Source organism: Syngnathus scovelli, chromosome 14 (genome assembly GCF_024217435.2).
Source record: "Syngnathus scovelli strain Florida chromosome 14, RoL_Ssco_1.2, whole genome shotgun sequence".
Lineage (NCBI taxonomy): Eukaryota > Metazoa > Chordata > Actinopteri > Syngnathiformes > Syngnathidae > Syngnathus > Syngnathus scovelli.
Window position 1 is genome coordinate 10,484,475 of NC_090860.1, and position 15,838 is coordinate 10,500,312.

Genomic DNA, 15,838 nt, shown 5'->3' on the forward strand with positions numbered 1-15,838 from the left:
GCATCAGCATCACTAAAAACCCTCAGTAAAAACATCACTACACATCGACCAGTGCGCAGCTCGGGCCAAGAAGCGAGCCAACCAACCAACAGCCGCACCAGCCCGCCGCGTCTCTTGGGGCTGCTTGCGTGCGTCTCCTCTGCGGCTACATGAGGAGCTAAAGGCGCCCGAAACAGTCCGGACTCTTATTCTTTTTTTGGGGGGTGGATTGACTACAAAACAAGGGAGCCATGGACGATTTTAGAACGCAAAGTGCTTTTCTTCACGTCGCCATTCTATTAAGTAAGTGGCAAGTTTAATCAGTCGATTATCTCTTAAATCTGAAACTTTTCTCTTGCTGTTATTTCGTACTATTTTGGCAATTTTAATATGCAAACTCTTATTCTGATGTGTACTTTTAAACATGCATCTATTCATGTTCACATTTAATAAAAAATAGCACTGACCTAGATTAACCACGGGGCGAACTTGTGAAGACTTTAATTGACATAAATTGATATGTAAGTGGCGAGACTTGTGGAAAAAAGTTGAGAATTGTTGACTGAAAAGGAAAAAATCTGTTATTATAGCTTACTAATGCTTCAAATATTCAGTACAATATATATTATGTATGTATGTGTATATATATATATATATATATATATATATACATACACACACGTATACACACACGTATACACACACATATATATATTATATATATATATTAATGTACAATATTCACACTGCTATCCACATCCGAGTGGGGTGTTGTTCCACGCATGCTTTCTAATTAGCATTGTTGATTTAAAGTGGTTTTTGAAGTGCATTGCACAAAGGTCGCTCGATTTTGAATGGCCGCGGAGCTCGATTTTTCTTTGCCAGTTCTTTATCCAGGCCACTTGTTTCAGAGCTTCACCATCTGTTGTGACACTGGAAACTGCTTATAGGCAACTGTAATTCACATGGACCCCCAACCGCACACCTATTTATGTCCCCCTGCAGCGTATGCAGAAGCCCCTCTCAGTAAGTGCATATTGCCAAAGGAGGAGAAAAGACTGTTTCTATAATTGCTTTAGGCAATCAGTGCCCCTGTATTGATATGTGCCAAAATTTTCCCTTCCTTGCCATCTTGCATGCAACTTATAGTTTAGCTTTACAAATATTATGCAGGTTTTTCCTGAATATGTAAATACACAACAGTCGAATATAATATCACTTGTGTTTTTGTTGTGGTGATTCATAGCTACTTTTGGCTTCCTCTATGGTGTTTTGATCGAATTGCATCATTCAACATGTTAGAACATGGTCAAAATAAATTAGTTCCTTTAATGGACGGGGTTTTACGGTAACTTTCGGTGGAATTTTCAATGGAATCCCTGTTAAATACAATCATCAAACATTTCCACACAACATAAACATACAATATAGAAAGAACAATAAATGTTCAATTCAGGCACCCCAGCATTAGGCAATCACAATGGTCACAAATCAGTTGCTTTGTTTCCCCTCTTGAGAAATCGAAAACATGATACTAATATTTGAACAAACCACAAGATGTCCAAGTGTGCCATCTGTTCTTTATTAACCATAAAACCACATGAGCAATGTCTGTTTTTTTCATTTTGGAGTAAAGCTTAGAGTTGCGTCATAACTCCTTTCCCTTTATATTGCACTTGAAAGCAGCAGCAGGTGTATCAAAATTAAAAATAAGCAAATAAAAAATGTTCTATCAGTATATATTTGTTGATTGTTATGCCCATCCTGAACATAACAATCTAAATAATTTAGCGTACTTACATTTTATAACCAAGGCTAGCTTAGGCAAAATGGAGTGCAATACTTGCTAGAAACCACAAGAGGGCAGTGTAACTTGTCTCAACATATTTGCTTGCCAAAGAAGTTGAATTTTGATGCTATTAGCTAGCCGCTCACTGCAGACGCAACACCATTCACTCATAAACTATTCCGTTTTTGTCTCAATGGAACTCTAAAAGTAAGAGAACTTCAAAACAGGCATTGTGTTTGGCCATCATTATTTTTTTACAAGATACTTTTAAATATTTAATATTGTTTTTCAATGAGAGAATCCGATTATTCTGAACTCTCGTTACCACGCAGTAAAAAAACCACACAACTTAATTCTTTTGGAACTAAAACATTCATTCTGGACAAAGTTATTTACGACAACAACATTAGGTTTTACTTTTATCTTTTGAGTTGTAGGCAACGACCGTTTGTTCTGTAAACTCTTATTTGTTATGAAATGCAGGAAAGCCAATTTTCACAACAGGAAAATATTTGGTTGAAATTTTGAATTCACCCAAAATATTTTTTTGGAGCTGCATACACGGAACGCTGTCCATCACACGGATGTTGCTCAGCTAACCATAGCCGACATAAATTTAGGCTTCTTTACACTGCAGCCAAGTTCAGGCAAAGGGCCCAACTCAAAACACAATGAATCAACATCAAATTCCACACAATCAGCCAAATTTTCAGTTTGACAAAAATTGGTAACGCTACGGGCATCTGTGTCAAATTTTCTGAGGTTCAAGGGAGAACACACAAACTCTGCACAGGCAAGTTGAGATTTGAACGTCAAACTTCAACTCCTAACCACTATGCTGTCCTACTGTGCAAGGATTGCTTTAATATACCAATATCCGGTATTGGTCAAAACAATAGGAAGACCACAAGCTTGTTAAAAAAAAAATCCGCAGTTGGCATGATGATCAGTTATCCAGCCCTGTGTTTCATTAAAGAAACCTCGAAAAGTAATTCAAATGCTTCCCACATTTCTGTCCTCAGTAAGAAAAATAATAATCAGTGTTTTTTGAATAGATTGGGTTACTGTTATCCAAAGTTGAGTTGATTATTTGGATGTTTTTGTTGATGATTGGATTTGGTAGTGTTCGAGATAGTTGTCATTCTTTATTTATTTTTTTTGTGTTGAAATTGAAATAACCTGTTAACCCATTTCTTGGTTGCTTTCACTCATACTCAAGATAGTTTTTATTGCTCATTTATAATGTAATAACCAAATGTGTTAATTTCCAAGGAGAGCATGCGTCACGACTTTGGCTGCAACATGCGTCATGAACGAGCTGCCTCGCCCAGTTAGCGTATGTCTGGCTCGCTCTCACGCTGTATGGCTGTGGGACTCTGATAGCAGCAAGCAGAAGCAGCCTAAGTGCACAAGCCAAGTGGCTGGATGAGAGCCAACTTGATGTTGCAGATGAAAGTGGCGCTTTCCCAGGCATCACTCGGCCGACTCCTTCACGGACACGTGAGCGAGCCATCGCTCCCCGTGTGAGTCGTGCACTTGAAGGACCTTTTCTTTCTTCTGGTTATTAGCAACAAAGTGGTTGAACATTAACTTGGTTTGGATTTCAACCAAGGCTGCCGATCCATTTTGTGACATCATTTCAGCAACAAGGGTCATGGAAGAAATGTAAAATGTTTCAAATTAAGTAATTTCCATGTGTGCAAGTTTTTCTTTGGAGTTGTCTTAGCAACTCCTTAATGAAAACAGACTGTTTCCAAGTACACAAGATGCTAACAGAGTAGCCAATGTCATGGCCTCCACGGTCGCATGATGTATCACAAGATTTGAGTTCAAGTCAGTTAATCGCTGCATAACGATACGGCCAAAATCGTCGAGGTGGAGACTTTTCATTTTGTTGCTTGATTAGGAAATAGACATGCTGTGAACATCGGTTGGTCATGATGATGTTCTGATCTAACTTTAGAGCCAGACTTGGTCCAAGTGCCCAATTCTGATTTGATGCATACATAGTTCATATTATTCAAAATGCAAAAGCCATCACGTTAATGTAAAGAGGCCATGTCACCATCCTTCTGAGCTTCCACTTTCATCAAGATGCTAGCTTGCAGTATTTGAGTCACCTTGGATTAAATGTTTCCTGTATTAGTTTATCTTGTGCTGCCATTTCTTATCATAGTTAATTGTCGTAGACATGGCATCGCAAACACGCAAGTCAGAAATGGAGTCATGGGACTTTATTAGTTTGCGGAAGCCTGATTGACTGCACGTGAATATTTACAAGATGTGTTTTAAAAGGTGGAGAAGTAAAGCAGACAAGAATGTTCATACTTGCAGCCGATGATTCATCAAAAACTGCCTAACTTGAGCTCAACCAACTTGAAATTTGTTTTGATGACATGGCTGTGAACTCTCATGATTCTCTTTGCACTGAAGTCTCCTAAGGCCCAAACAATCGACACATACTTAGTGTTTCATATATTGTGTTTATCTTGGGATTGCAGGAATCCCCGGTAGAACAGGAGGAGCAACTCTTGAAGCGAAACACTCACAGCATTTGAGAGCAGAGACAACAACTTGATTTGATGATGATTTGTGGTCTACAGCCTAATTAGTTATATTAACTTAGCAGGGTCATTAACAACATTTCTTATAGTGTGCCAAATTTAGAAATGTTTGGACTTTAATCAATACATTAAAAAATGTAAGGCTCATTAGTTCCCTCTTGAATCAAAATTCTTTGTTTAATTCAAACCTTGTCGCGGGGAAGCTGTTTTATCTTCAGAGAAGATGTCCAATCATATGTAGGCTCGGTTTTTGCTTTGTTGGAACTTTCCACTGGAAGAAAGCCATAAGATGTTCATTTATACAAATACCACTGGCTCGGTTCCTCTTTTAAGAAGAGCCAGCCAAATTTGGAAGTGACTGATCTACTGATTTCTCTCTCAACTCTTCCAAAATAGACTTGGCAGCTGAACTTTTATAAAGCGATATTATCAGCTGCTGTTTTAGACTGAACAATGCCCTCAAGATACACACGCAACCCCCAACCGCAACCTATAAACTTAGCCAGCAAATGGCCCCCGAGCTATTCCGTCCTCTTGAGAAGACGTTTCTATCTGCGGGAGTGCCAACATTTGCTACGTCACCGACTTGATTTACTATAAGAGGACAGAGCATGGCGTTCAGTATCCCAGGGCCATTCTAACTTAAGCAGTGAATGATGAAGTCAGAGAATGTCATTTAGCAGCGTCATTGAGTTAGCGAAGCTCCATCACTGAGAAAGCAATAAAAATGAAGACTAATGCTTTTGCATTACTGTATATTTGTCATAAGATTAGCCATTAGCATGGCTTGAGTATCTTTAGTATCTAGGAAATGCAGAGTTAGTCTATTTTTTTTTTTCACCCAACCTTGTCAATTCACCTGTAAGCAGTCCATTTCTGCCAGCAACCTACTTGGAGTTTGCAGCAAAGTTGTCAGATGAAGTTTCAATTTAGCATGGCTCAGTTTAGCGGCTATGAGAATAAGGGATTTGACCTGTCAGGATTGTTTCGGATCGGGGGATATGTTAAGCAGGTGGAGAGAAAGTGACAGCGTTTGGTTTCGCTTCGGTATAATGAGATTGATGACGCTGTGCCTTTTTAGTTTTGCTACATTGAGGGTATTATGTTAAGGACAAGTATTTTGGTTTCGTAACAGCCCTTTTAGTCATCGTGTGTTGATTATTGTTATGTTCACACTGATTGTTATCTTCAAGATTTTGTGATAAATCCTAGATGTCTCGCGGATAAAAGACATTTCTCAGAACTTGATCCTCTGCGGTCTACAATAGAAATGAGCAATTTACTGGTGGTCAGGAGCAACAGCATATTTTTCCTCTGAACCAAACCCTTGAATGAAATCGAATGAGAAGCATGCAACCACGTTTACTCCCGACGGGTAGTTTTGGGCTAACCACCTTTCCGCAGCCTTCATCCTAAAACAGCAAGTTGAAAGACAGAAGGAAGGGTAGAATTGTGGTTCTGTTAGTGTTTTGGCGCAAAGCAGTCAAATTTTTCCCTTCAATTTGTCAAATTTTACATTCAGTAAACCGAACATGTAGATCCGTGGGTGGTAGTGAAAGCAGTTTAAAATTTTAGGGGGATTCCAAACAACATCCAATGTTAATAATACCCCATTCGTGTTTTATGACATGTATTTATATTTAATGAATGCTCCCCTCTCTCTATTCTTTTTTTTTTTTTTTAAACAATTGTGCTCTCTGCATTCATCAGGCGTCATAGCTATTTTCTTTCCCAAGTATTTAATAGCTTAACCCCCTTGTTAGCGTTCTGGCTGCTTTTATTAAATAATTTCATTAGTCACGCTTGGCCTTTTAGCCCTTACCCCAGGGGCGCCTTTGCACAGTAACGCGGCTTATGTTGCAATGAATTACGTGAATACCATCGCCGTCTTCATTGTTTGCTGGTCACGCTCTTTAAATGTTCACTATCACATGCAGCGTCAAGTCCTTCATCAACTCACCCCCCCTCAAGCAACAACACAATTCTTATAGCTCTACCAAGCTAAATATGAAACATACAAAATGAAAATGTTTCCTTATGATGTGGCGACTGAAGTCAAAATTGCTTTCGTGTTGCCTCATGCTTGTGATCAGTGTCCCAAAAAACGTCATCAGGACATTGAAGAGAATTTTAATCGTGTGCTATGCAATGTATGTTCTTATGCATGTCTATTGTTTTTTTATATCCAGTACTGACTCCTTTGTTTTCCCTTTCTTTCTTCTCAGTGTGCAGTCACTGCCAAGCACTTCTGGACACTTTTCCAGATGACAACATGTCAGATCCGATGCTTCCTCGTCATGCTGATGTCAATCAATGTAAGGGTCCAATTACTTTGACTATTCTCCAGTACAAGATATACCGTATTTTTCGGACTATAAGGCGCACCTAAAAACCTAAAATTTTCCAAAAAGCCGACAGTGCACCTTATAGTCCGGTGCGCCTTATATATGGACCAAATTCCTAAATTTAAACTGGCCCGAAGTATTGTGTTATGAAATCAGTCATAAGTGGCCCGCTGAAGACTATGAATCATGAATCAAAAAGACTATGGATCATTATTTTGTGATTATAAAGTAATTTGTTGCATCTGAAGTTGAAATAAAAAAGATAAAATGGAGAATGATTTGATTTGGATTAAAAATCTGACATGATGCATTAATGGTGCGCCTTATATAAGGACAGTTTTAAAATGGGCCATTCATTGAAGGTGCGCCTTATAGTCCAGTGAGCCTTATAGTCCAGAAAATACGGTAATAAAAGAAGCTAGGCTAACTATTAGCATCATTTTAATGCAGTTAGCCGACTTTTATGTTAGAAAAAATGCTATCAGTCTTCATTTAAGAAGACTTTATTAGAATCTTGTAGGTTTTTTTTTTAATGTCAATTAGACGGTACATGATGGCGACACTTTCTATTGTGTCAGTGAATAATCAGTGAATCTACTTTTTAATGAAAACGGCTAAATACAGTATTCCATTCAAAGAGACTTTTGTAGCAGAAGGCAATAAAGCAGTTTCATAAAGATGAAGAAATCTGACTCCTTTTCAATCCTTTGTGAGCAAAGCTACGACTGTAATTAAATCATGACGACAGGGAAATGAAGTCCAATTTTTTAAAAGAAAGATAACACTAATAATGGACCTTACGCTCGGATTATCCCCTCAGGGAATCCGTTTGGCAAATTAGCTGAAGTGGCAGTTTCCTCTCCAGTCATCACATGACTAGCTTGTTTTTCAATGCGCTGTACGGCTCTGATGCGGACACACACACACAATCAATCAACATGAACAGAGTGATGGTCTGTCTTTTAGATTTTCTGATTTTATCTAAAGGAATTTTAAAAGCATGACCCAAGGGCCGTTGTGATTGCTTCGGTGGTGATTTGTAACTTTCCGTATATTTCCTGCAAACACCTTCTTCCAGCTTTTCTGGCAAATCACATGTCGAAGCAATTATTGTGACATGCGGTGAAGCTGTACAGGCTTGTTAAAATGATGCAGGATTTGCGTGTAATGAAAGACGGGAAGCTTTCTGTGGATTTTGGCTTGGAGTGGACCATTGCCACTAATCACTGTAATTTAATTATCAGTTTTGTTCTGGTGTTGAATTACACTCCAGCATATTTGAATCGTACAGAACGTGCTTCTTATCTTGCAGTTTCTTCCTGTGACTTTGAGTCAACGTGTCTCTGGACTTCATCAAAACACAGCCAGCAAAGTGACTGGTCCATAGTATCTGCACGACAAACTGAGCGAGAAGGTCGGATGCCTGAGGCGGACCACTCGGAGGGGAGCTCTGATGGTGAGAATCTCAAACTTAACATGTCTCGCGATATGAAATATTCATAAGGGGAAGAGTTGGCGGTTTATCAAAGCTCTGTGTCTTTGATATCCAAGTCTGCTGTTTCTCTCAAACCCTTGCACTGACATTATGAAACGACTGCTTTTATTCTTTAAGGTCACTTTCTTCTCCTGAGCCCCTCCTCTGGTGCAGAAGCCTCTAAGAGATGCGAGTATTATTTAACCAGCCCAATCATGCCAAAAAGTGAGCGCCAATGTGTTCTTCATCTGGCCCACTATGAGACGACACCATCGGCAGGGAATCTAACGGTCCTGATCAAGTCACTTGACTCCACTTTGTTCAGTGACACCGCCGTGTTCAAACCTGAGAGGAGAGAGGACCCCAGGTATTTATATATTTATTTAGAAATAAATAAAATAAAATGAAATTAAATGAAATAAAATAAAATGAAATTAAATGAAGTTAAATTAAATAAATAAATAAATAAATAAATAAATAAATAAATAAATAAATAAATAAATAAATAAATAGAATAGAATAGAATAGAATAGAATAGAATAGAATAGAATATTTCCAATAACAGTAACAGTAGATTTTGTAAGAGCTCATTATGTTGTGGGCTGGTTAGTGAAGTTTATTATCTCCTACTTGCCCATTTAATTAGTGCGTGAATTAATCAGCGTGCTGCGATTTGACGTGCACCTAGAGAATACAAGTTTGGATTTAATGCAGTAGAAGGCCATACAGTCTTTCAGACCAAACAAGACCAGAGAGAGTAACGCCTTTTCCTTTTGTGGTCCTCAAGTTTATGAGGAGCGATGTTCCCAGAGGCTGTGCGGAATAGAATGCCGCATGGGGAAAAAGCCAAGAGTGTTGTTTGGGAAATAAGAACAGGTATTTGCTATTGATTTAATGCCATGGTGCAGCCCTCTGTAGCACAGATAAAAGCATTCCTTTCTTCTGATGTGGATTCTGGAAATGAATTTATATAATCTCTTTGGACAGAAGAAGGATGGATGGGCATATGCGATAAGTTTGTACCATGGCGGAATTGGTGTGTGCAAAAATGGATTCAACGATGCACACAAAAACAACCCGTCTTGGCAGCTCCACTGAATTATTGTCAAAAACATTTATCAGTAGTTGCTTCAGTGTTTCATGTTATTGGCTTATATCAATATTAGCATAGTTTAAAAATAAAATAAAATTAAATTAAATTAAATTAAATTAAATTAAATTAAATTAAATTAAATTAAATTAAATTAAATAAATAAATAAATAAAATAACAAAAGAGCTACCTTCACTACATTTTGCAGAACGGAGTGGGAGGCGGTGGAGACTGGGATAGGCCCAGTGGACGAGCCCTTTCAGGTGATTCTGAGCTACACTGGATGTTTGCAGGGTGGCTCCATCGTGGCGCTCGACTCACTGCACTTCATTGACTGTCAATCAGGTGAGTTCATAAGAGACAAATCAGATTAACGCAATAGAATTTTTTGGGATTCTAACCGGCATGCACGATTTTCTGTTTTGTGTCGTGGTTAAGACGAAAAGGATGAGGTCATTCCGCTGGATGTGGACTGCGGCGATAATTACTACTGCGAACAATCTGAATATTGCATCGAGCAAAATTATGTGTGCGATTTCCACACGGACTGTCCTTTAGGAGAGGATGAGGGCTTCATCTGCGGTAAGGTTTTTTTTGGCTGTAATGCATTTTTTTGACCTGTTGATGATGTTATTTTTCAAATATTGCTCAAAAAAATAGCTTGAAAAATTAGTTCAGTGTTTATGTATAATTAAAAAAAACAGGTTATTAGATTATAGCTATTTAGAAAGGTTTCTAATGCTAACCAGGCCCTGACTATGTCCAACTAAAATTATTTTCATCAAGGCTAAATGTTTGAAACTGGTCGTTTATGCCGCTCGAGCTTTGTGCCGTCTTTTACATTTCACGCAAGAGCCAAAATCCCGAGCTCTGTAATTAACCCATTCAAATGAAAAACAATTAGGAATCAATTGAATTTGACTGTTTACCCCTCAAGATAACAATGTAACGAATGAGTAAAAATAGATTCGAGTGGCTGCTATTGGATTTTTATAAGGCTGTATACTTAGTGGGAATGAAAGAAAACATTTAAGATGTGGTTGAAGTGTTGACTTTCAAAATTACACAGTTAAATAAGACAATTAGGAATCACGCTATTTATACACAGAACTGAGGGGGTAACTAACCACAATTTGTCATCCTCGGAACTAGTCAGTTAGAGCCTACATGCCATGGAGAGCCCTTCAGCTGCAGCCCAATGTCATCACATACAGTCACAACTTGATTGTTTTAATTCCATTGTGGTGATGCATGAACAGAGTCATAAAAACAGATGAGGACCGTCACATTAGACTTATCAATAACAGCATGCCCTAAGCGTCGCATGTGTCTTAACTCTAAATTTACAACACGCGCATCGCCTTCCACTGGGAAATTAGGATTCCGAGGAAAGAAGAAGGGGTCTTGGTAGCAGCTGCGGTCTGGTGTTCCAATGAGCTCTAATGACAATCTGCTGTCTTGTACAGGTTCGATGCCATTTGGGTCGTACTGCTCATTTGAGCAGGATGCTTGTGGTTGGTCCGTGTCCAAGCAGCAATCGGCTTGGAGCAGGGTGTCCGGAGGAGAGTTGCTGCAGAAAAAAGACATGCGGGGCCTCACCCTGAGCACTACACCTGGTAAGCAAAATGAAACCAGGTCGGTGATGTTTGCAAATGGGTTTGAGCGATGCAGAAAAGAAGATCTGAACCAGGAGGTAGGCTTAGAGGAAAATGCAAAACAGGGCAGGATGAGTATAGAGTACACCACACACTCAAAAATGGCTGGATGCAAAGAATTTGATAATGAGGTTTTCTGGTTCAGTGGAGTCCAAGACCAGCTTAAGAATTGCCAGATGCTAATTTGTTAGATAGCATGCAACCGCTGGCCGGCTCCAACATGCCCGTGTCCAAAGCTGCAATTACACACTACACGCGTACTCAGGGGAAGTGAGAATAGAGACAAAAGGCTCAAAGCCTGCCGCAACTGCTGAGCAGAGTCATTGGAGACCGTTGGCTCAGCATGGGTGATTTACAAGCAGGTTTCTGCCTCACAAGCCCTTCAGCTGAATATGGAGCATATTAGATATTTTTGTTGTTGGAATGATTCCACTGTACTACTGTCAAAAAGCCTATCATGAAGATCATTAGAGTGGAATGGATCATATGAGTAAGATACCTAGAGAGTTGCGCTTGAATGCATCCGTTGCAGCCTTTAGCAATGTAGCGCTTCATGTAGCTAACTTGATTAATGGTCAATGTCCCATTCACAATCACTGTGTGATTGACTGGCAGTCAGTCCAGTCCTGTGTTCTGCCATTCAGCCGAAGTCAACTGGGCTTGGCTCCAATCCCTCTGAAAGCCTCCTTAGAATAAGCAGTATAGAAAATGGATGGGTGGATAAATTAATCTCCCCTACCTTATCATGAAGAGATTTGTGTCTGAGTGACCCTTGTAGCTAAGTTGTGTATTTTCTACCCCCAGGACACTTCTTGTTTCTGGAGATCAGGGAGAAAAATAACCTGCACGAGGCATCTGTCCAGAGCCGTTTTTTCCCTCCACCTGTCTCCAATAGAACTTGCCAGGTACGTTATTCAGACTGTATTGCTCGTCATTCACCTTAAATGTCTTTTTTTGAAATGATATTTGTTTGTGCAGATGCGTTTTTCTTTTTACTTGTTTGGCTCCTTCAATGGCTCCTTGTCGGTGGCTATAGAGGAGAATGGGACCTCCACAGCGTCACTGATCTGGGAGGGACATGGTCAGGGGAAGGATGACTGGGATGATGTTGCCCTGCAGCTGACAGACATTCATCATGGGTACTTATACATCAGGCATTTTATTGCTCATACTAAGTATTAAGTCTTAATAGGATATCTGTAGATGAAAAAAAAAAATGCTGGAAATATTGAATTTTTGGTCTTGGTCTGCTCAAAAATCCCAAGTTGTGCATAATGGATGGTTGCGCATGATGTCCTGGAGGCCATAGCACAGAGTGAACTCTATCAAAAGATTTGAATAAAATTTTCTCGGCAAATGAATCTGAGGACAACATGTGTTTTGTCCTGCTGGACTTGACTGCACCATAATATATTTGCGGCTCGGTCACGGCATCTTGCGGGCATTGGTGATAGCGCTTTGGATTGGTTTCGATCCAACTCGGCAGACTGTATGTTTAAACCTTGGTCCCACTCTGTACAGCTGTCTCATGGAGTTCCCCAGGGTTCAATTTAAGGGCCCTTGGTTTTTTCTTTACGGCCTCAGGTTTCCATCTTGTATTTCTTTCCATCGCTCTGCTGATGACAGCCAGATTTATATACCACTACACAGGATAAAGCACTCTATATAGTGTAGAGCAATTATCTAACCCTAAATGGAATGTGTTTTGGGCCAGATTCCGTGTTAAGGTCACAGCTGTTTGGCTTCAAGGCTCCCATGCTGATGTCGCCCTGGATGAAATCGCTCTCAGTGCAACCTGCTTTGGCACAGGTGAGAAAAACAAAAACCTCCCTTTTTTTTTTTTTTTTTTTTATCATGAACTCGACCAAAGCATCGGTGAATTTCCATTTAGTTTGTTGTCGAGCTGCACTGGATCACACGTAGAGCCGTTTCAAATATTTTGACCGCCTGCAGCTGCAATAGCAGAGTCATTCAATTATAATTTTCTTTTGCGAAATAAAAACGGAATCTGTCATTCTTTACCTTTTAACTTCCTGTCTCATCACAGATTTCAACTCTATCCTGCCTGTGGCCGACTTGAGGGATTTCTTCAGTCCCCTCGCAGAGCCTTCATTTTCAGGTGATTTTCCAAAACGTCGTACTTCTAATCCATTATGAATGACAAATCTTATTAGCGTGTAATGGATTGTTTAGCTGCCGTGTCTCTTGATGCATGAAGCCTCCAAAGGAACTGTTAATCCATTCTGCATTAGCACGTCATATTCCAAGTGCCTCCTGCAATATTTAAAAATCACAGAACTTTCTTTCTCCATCCTCCCTCAACGTCTTTCTAGAAGTCTCTCTGATGACTTGGTTTTTCAACTCGTGCGGTGCCAGCGGGCCCTACGGGCCGACCCAGGCCCAGTGTGACAGTACCTACAGGCATAAAAATGTCAGCGTGACTGTGGGGAAGGAAGGACCCTTTAAGGGGGTGCAAATGTGGAGGGTCCCTGCCACCAACAGATACCTGTGAGTGCTTTTTGGGCTTATCACAGTGATTCCCATGCAAGCTATTCTGAAAGCTCCGATGAGCTTTACACGTCGCACCATGTGCATCTCAAATGTCAGGTCACCAAAATGAATAGTACTAATAAAGGCGGTAGAGTACATCCTGTGCCCGGAAATTCTAAGAACTTCTGATTGGTCGGACTAAAGCGTGTTTACACAACCACAACAACACCCATGAATTAATATTACCGGGTGTCACTCAGAGCTGAGAGTGTCTTTATGTTTATTACGACATAGCCAAGTTTTAATGTTATACTGCCCCTGGTGGCCAAAGCATACGTAACAGAAGGAGCCCGCACATTACACTTCATTTCAAATTAAAAGTGATTTGAAGTGTTTTGATTAATTAGTGTGGTCACAGAACAAATTAAAGTCATGGATCATCATTTAGGATCTCAGCTTACGGCGCCGCAGGAGGAAAAGGGGCCAAAAACCACAACAAGCCCAACCATGGCATCTTCATATCGGCTGTGTTCCCGCTGGAGAAAGACGAATTACTTTACATCTTAGTGGGTCATCAGGGAGAGGACGCGTGCCCCGGGGTGAGTGTGGTGAACAGCTGAATGATGATGTTTGAGAGAAGAAGTTGGATTCAAATGAATGTCTTGATTGTGTTCTGCCCTTTTGATCCAGAGAAATTCCCAAACACATAAGATCTGCCTGGGGGAGTCATCTGTGATCGACACAAGGGGGGAGGATGACTCTGAGTGGTCTGGAGGGGGAGGCGGAGGGGGCGGAGCTACCTTCATTTTTAAGGTGATGCAAGCCAGATTTGCTGGTGATTTGCATAAACATTCCCATGATGAAAAGAAGAAATGTTATGTGAACTTTGAGGACATTTCAATTGATGTGGGAAGTTATTTTCGCTTCTTGTTTTTTGTTATGAAATATGTTTCCTTCCGCACTTATCAACCAATTCAAACCATTCCGATTTCCAATTGTTCACAAAATTCCGCACACTACTCTCCAAATTAAATAATGACAAGTTTCCTCTCAATTCTACATTTTCCAAAACAATGTTTCAATGAATTCCAAAACATTTCAGTTCACTGGCGGCTTTTCAGCGTTCACGCACGATTTGTACCGAATTGCTTTCTCAAGTTATTATTATTACTTTTCTTTTTAAAATCACCATATTTATTGTTATCATTCCAGCAAATTAATGGGCTTTTTAATTAAACTCACTAACAATTTTAAAAACGCATTTATTGCGGTAAAAAGTATTTTAGTGATCCTGAACACAACCCTTCAAAATCGGTATCACTCCCTGGAAAATTGGGGGAAAGAAATTCACCAAGGAAAAAAAATCCTCACTCCACCAGTATTTCTATAAAAATCTGAATTGGTTGATTTTCAGATTTCTCAAAAATTGTGAATATAGCTGAAAATTTTCAAATCATTTATGTGCTGCTATCTTATCAGATGGAAGGCGATGAACTGATTCCCTTGCTGATTGCGGCCGGTGGTGGAGGAAATGCTTACATGGAAGATCCGGAGTCCAGTCTGGATCAGATACCGCTGGAGCAGTTTGAGAACAGCACCACGGTGCCCGGCACCAATGGCCAAACTGGCGCTGCAGGTACTGTGTCACCCAAAAATCCAAATAAATCTTCTCATCCATTCCGAGCAGGTTCTGAATGACAACTTGAATTACTTCAACCATCGTGTAGTTCTTCCTCCTTAGTCGTACGATCGATGAAAATTAAATCAGTTTTTTTAATGAGGCTGCTTTTTATGCACGGCTGACCCTAAGTTTGTACTTTTATTGACATTTCACCTAAGGACAGCAAACATTTACACACCATTAAGTGTAAATTGGTTCTATACCTCAGATGGGTGCCAAGTGATGTTTCCAATGTCTATATTTTGCCCTCTGCTTGAACATAAAATCAGCCTTGAACACAAAAGTTAAACACGTTATACATTATCCAAGATAACCGCTGTGAATTCCACCACACATCCTCAATTTTCTCATGCATTCCGACACATAAGTGCATGACAAATAGGAAAGGAATGGCGTTCAGTAGCGCAGAGGTCAGCCAACAATCTGTTTGTCAAAGGAGAAGGACGTATAGTGTACAAGCCAAATGGCAACCCGTTGAGCAGAATAAATTTGTATTAAAGTCAATATTTTTGACACAGGTATTGGAAAAATATATGTTTTGTCCTGTTTTGAATATCTTCCGTAAACCTTAGGGGTCATAGAAAATAAGCATGAAAAGATAATAATCAGTTCTTTTGAATTTGAAATTGAATAAACATTAATTCCTCACAGTAGGATGATTATCTAAAAGATCCTAAAAATTTGTTTCATTATTTTGACAAGTAACCACGTAGCCATTCACATTCTGTTAGTATTGGCTTTTTTCTTGTGGATTAGTTTCCAATCCAAGT

The 15,838-nt window shown here is 39.7% G+C and overlaps 1 protein-coding gene across 2 annotated transcripts in view; it reads left to right on the top strand.

Annotated features, from left to right (window-relative positions):
• ltk (leukocyte receptor tyrosine kinase) overlaps positions 1 to 15,838 on the top strand; it is a 27,722-nt gene continuing 11,884 nt past the window's right edge. Inside the window, exons 1-15 of one of the 2 annotated variants that reach the window (XM_068652936.1) lie at positions 1 to 282; positions 6,558 to 6,647; positions 7,990 to 8,133; positions 8,290 to 8,518; positions 9,451 to 9,587; positions 9,681 to 9,824; positions 10,709 to 10,858; positions 11,702 to 11,802; positions 11,876 to 12,036; positions 12,612 to 12,706; positions 12,945 to 13,016; positions 13,234 to 13,405; positions 13,836 to 13,986; positions 14,078 to 14,200; positions 14,867 to 15,023. In XM_068652936.1, coding sequence (XP_068509037.1) covers positions 231 to 282; positions 6,558 to 6,647; positions 7,990 to 8,133; positions 8,290 to 8,518; positions 9,451 to 9,587; positions 9,681 to 9,824; positions 10,709 to 10,858; positions 11,702 to 11,802; positions 11,876 to 12,036; positions 12,612 to 12,706; positions 12,945 to 13,016; positions 13,234 to 13,405; positions 13,836 to 13,986; positions 14,078 to 14,200; positions 14,867 to 15,023 — 1,978 coding nt within the window. In that variant the 5' untranslated portion in view covers positions 1 to 230. Of the gene's footprint in view, positions 283 to 6,557; positions 6,648 to 7,989; positions 8,134 to 8,289; positions 8,519 to 9,450; positions 9,588 to 9,680; positions 9,825 to 10,708; positions 10,859 to 11,701; positions 11,803 to 11,875; positions 12,037 to 12,611; positions 12,707 to 12,944; positions 13,017 to 13,230; positions 13,406 to 13,835; positions 13,987 to 14,077; positions 14,201 to 14,866; positions 15,024 to 15,838 lie in introns of both variants that reach the window. The other variant, XM_049739401.2, reaches the window with a different exon arrangement.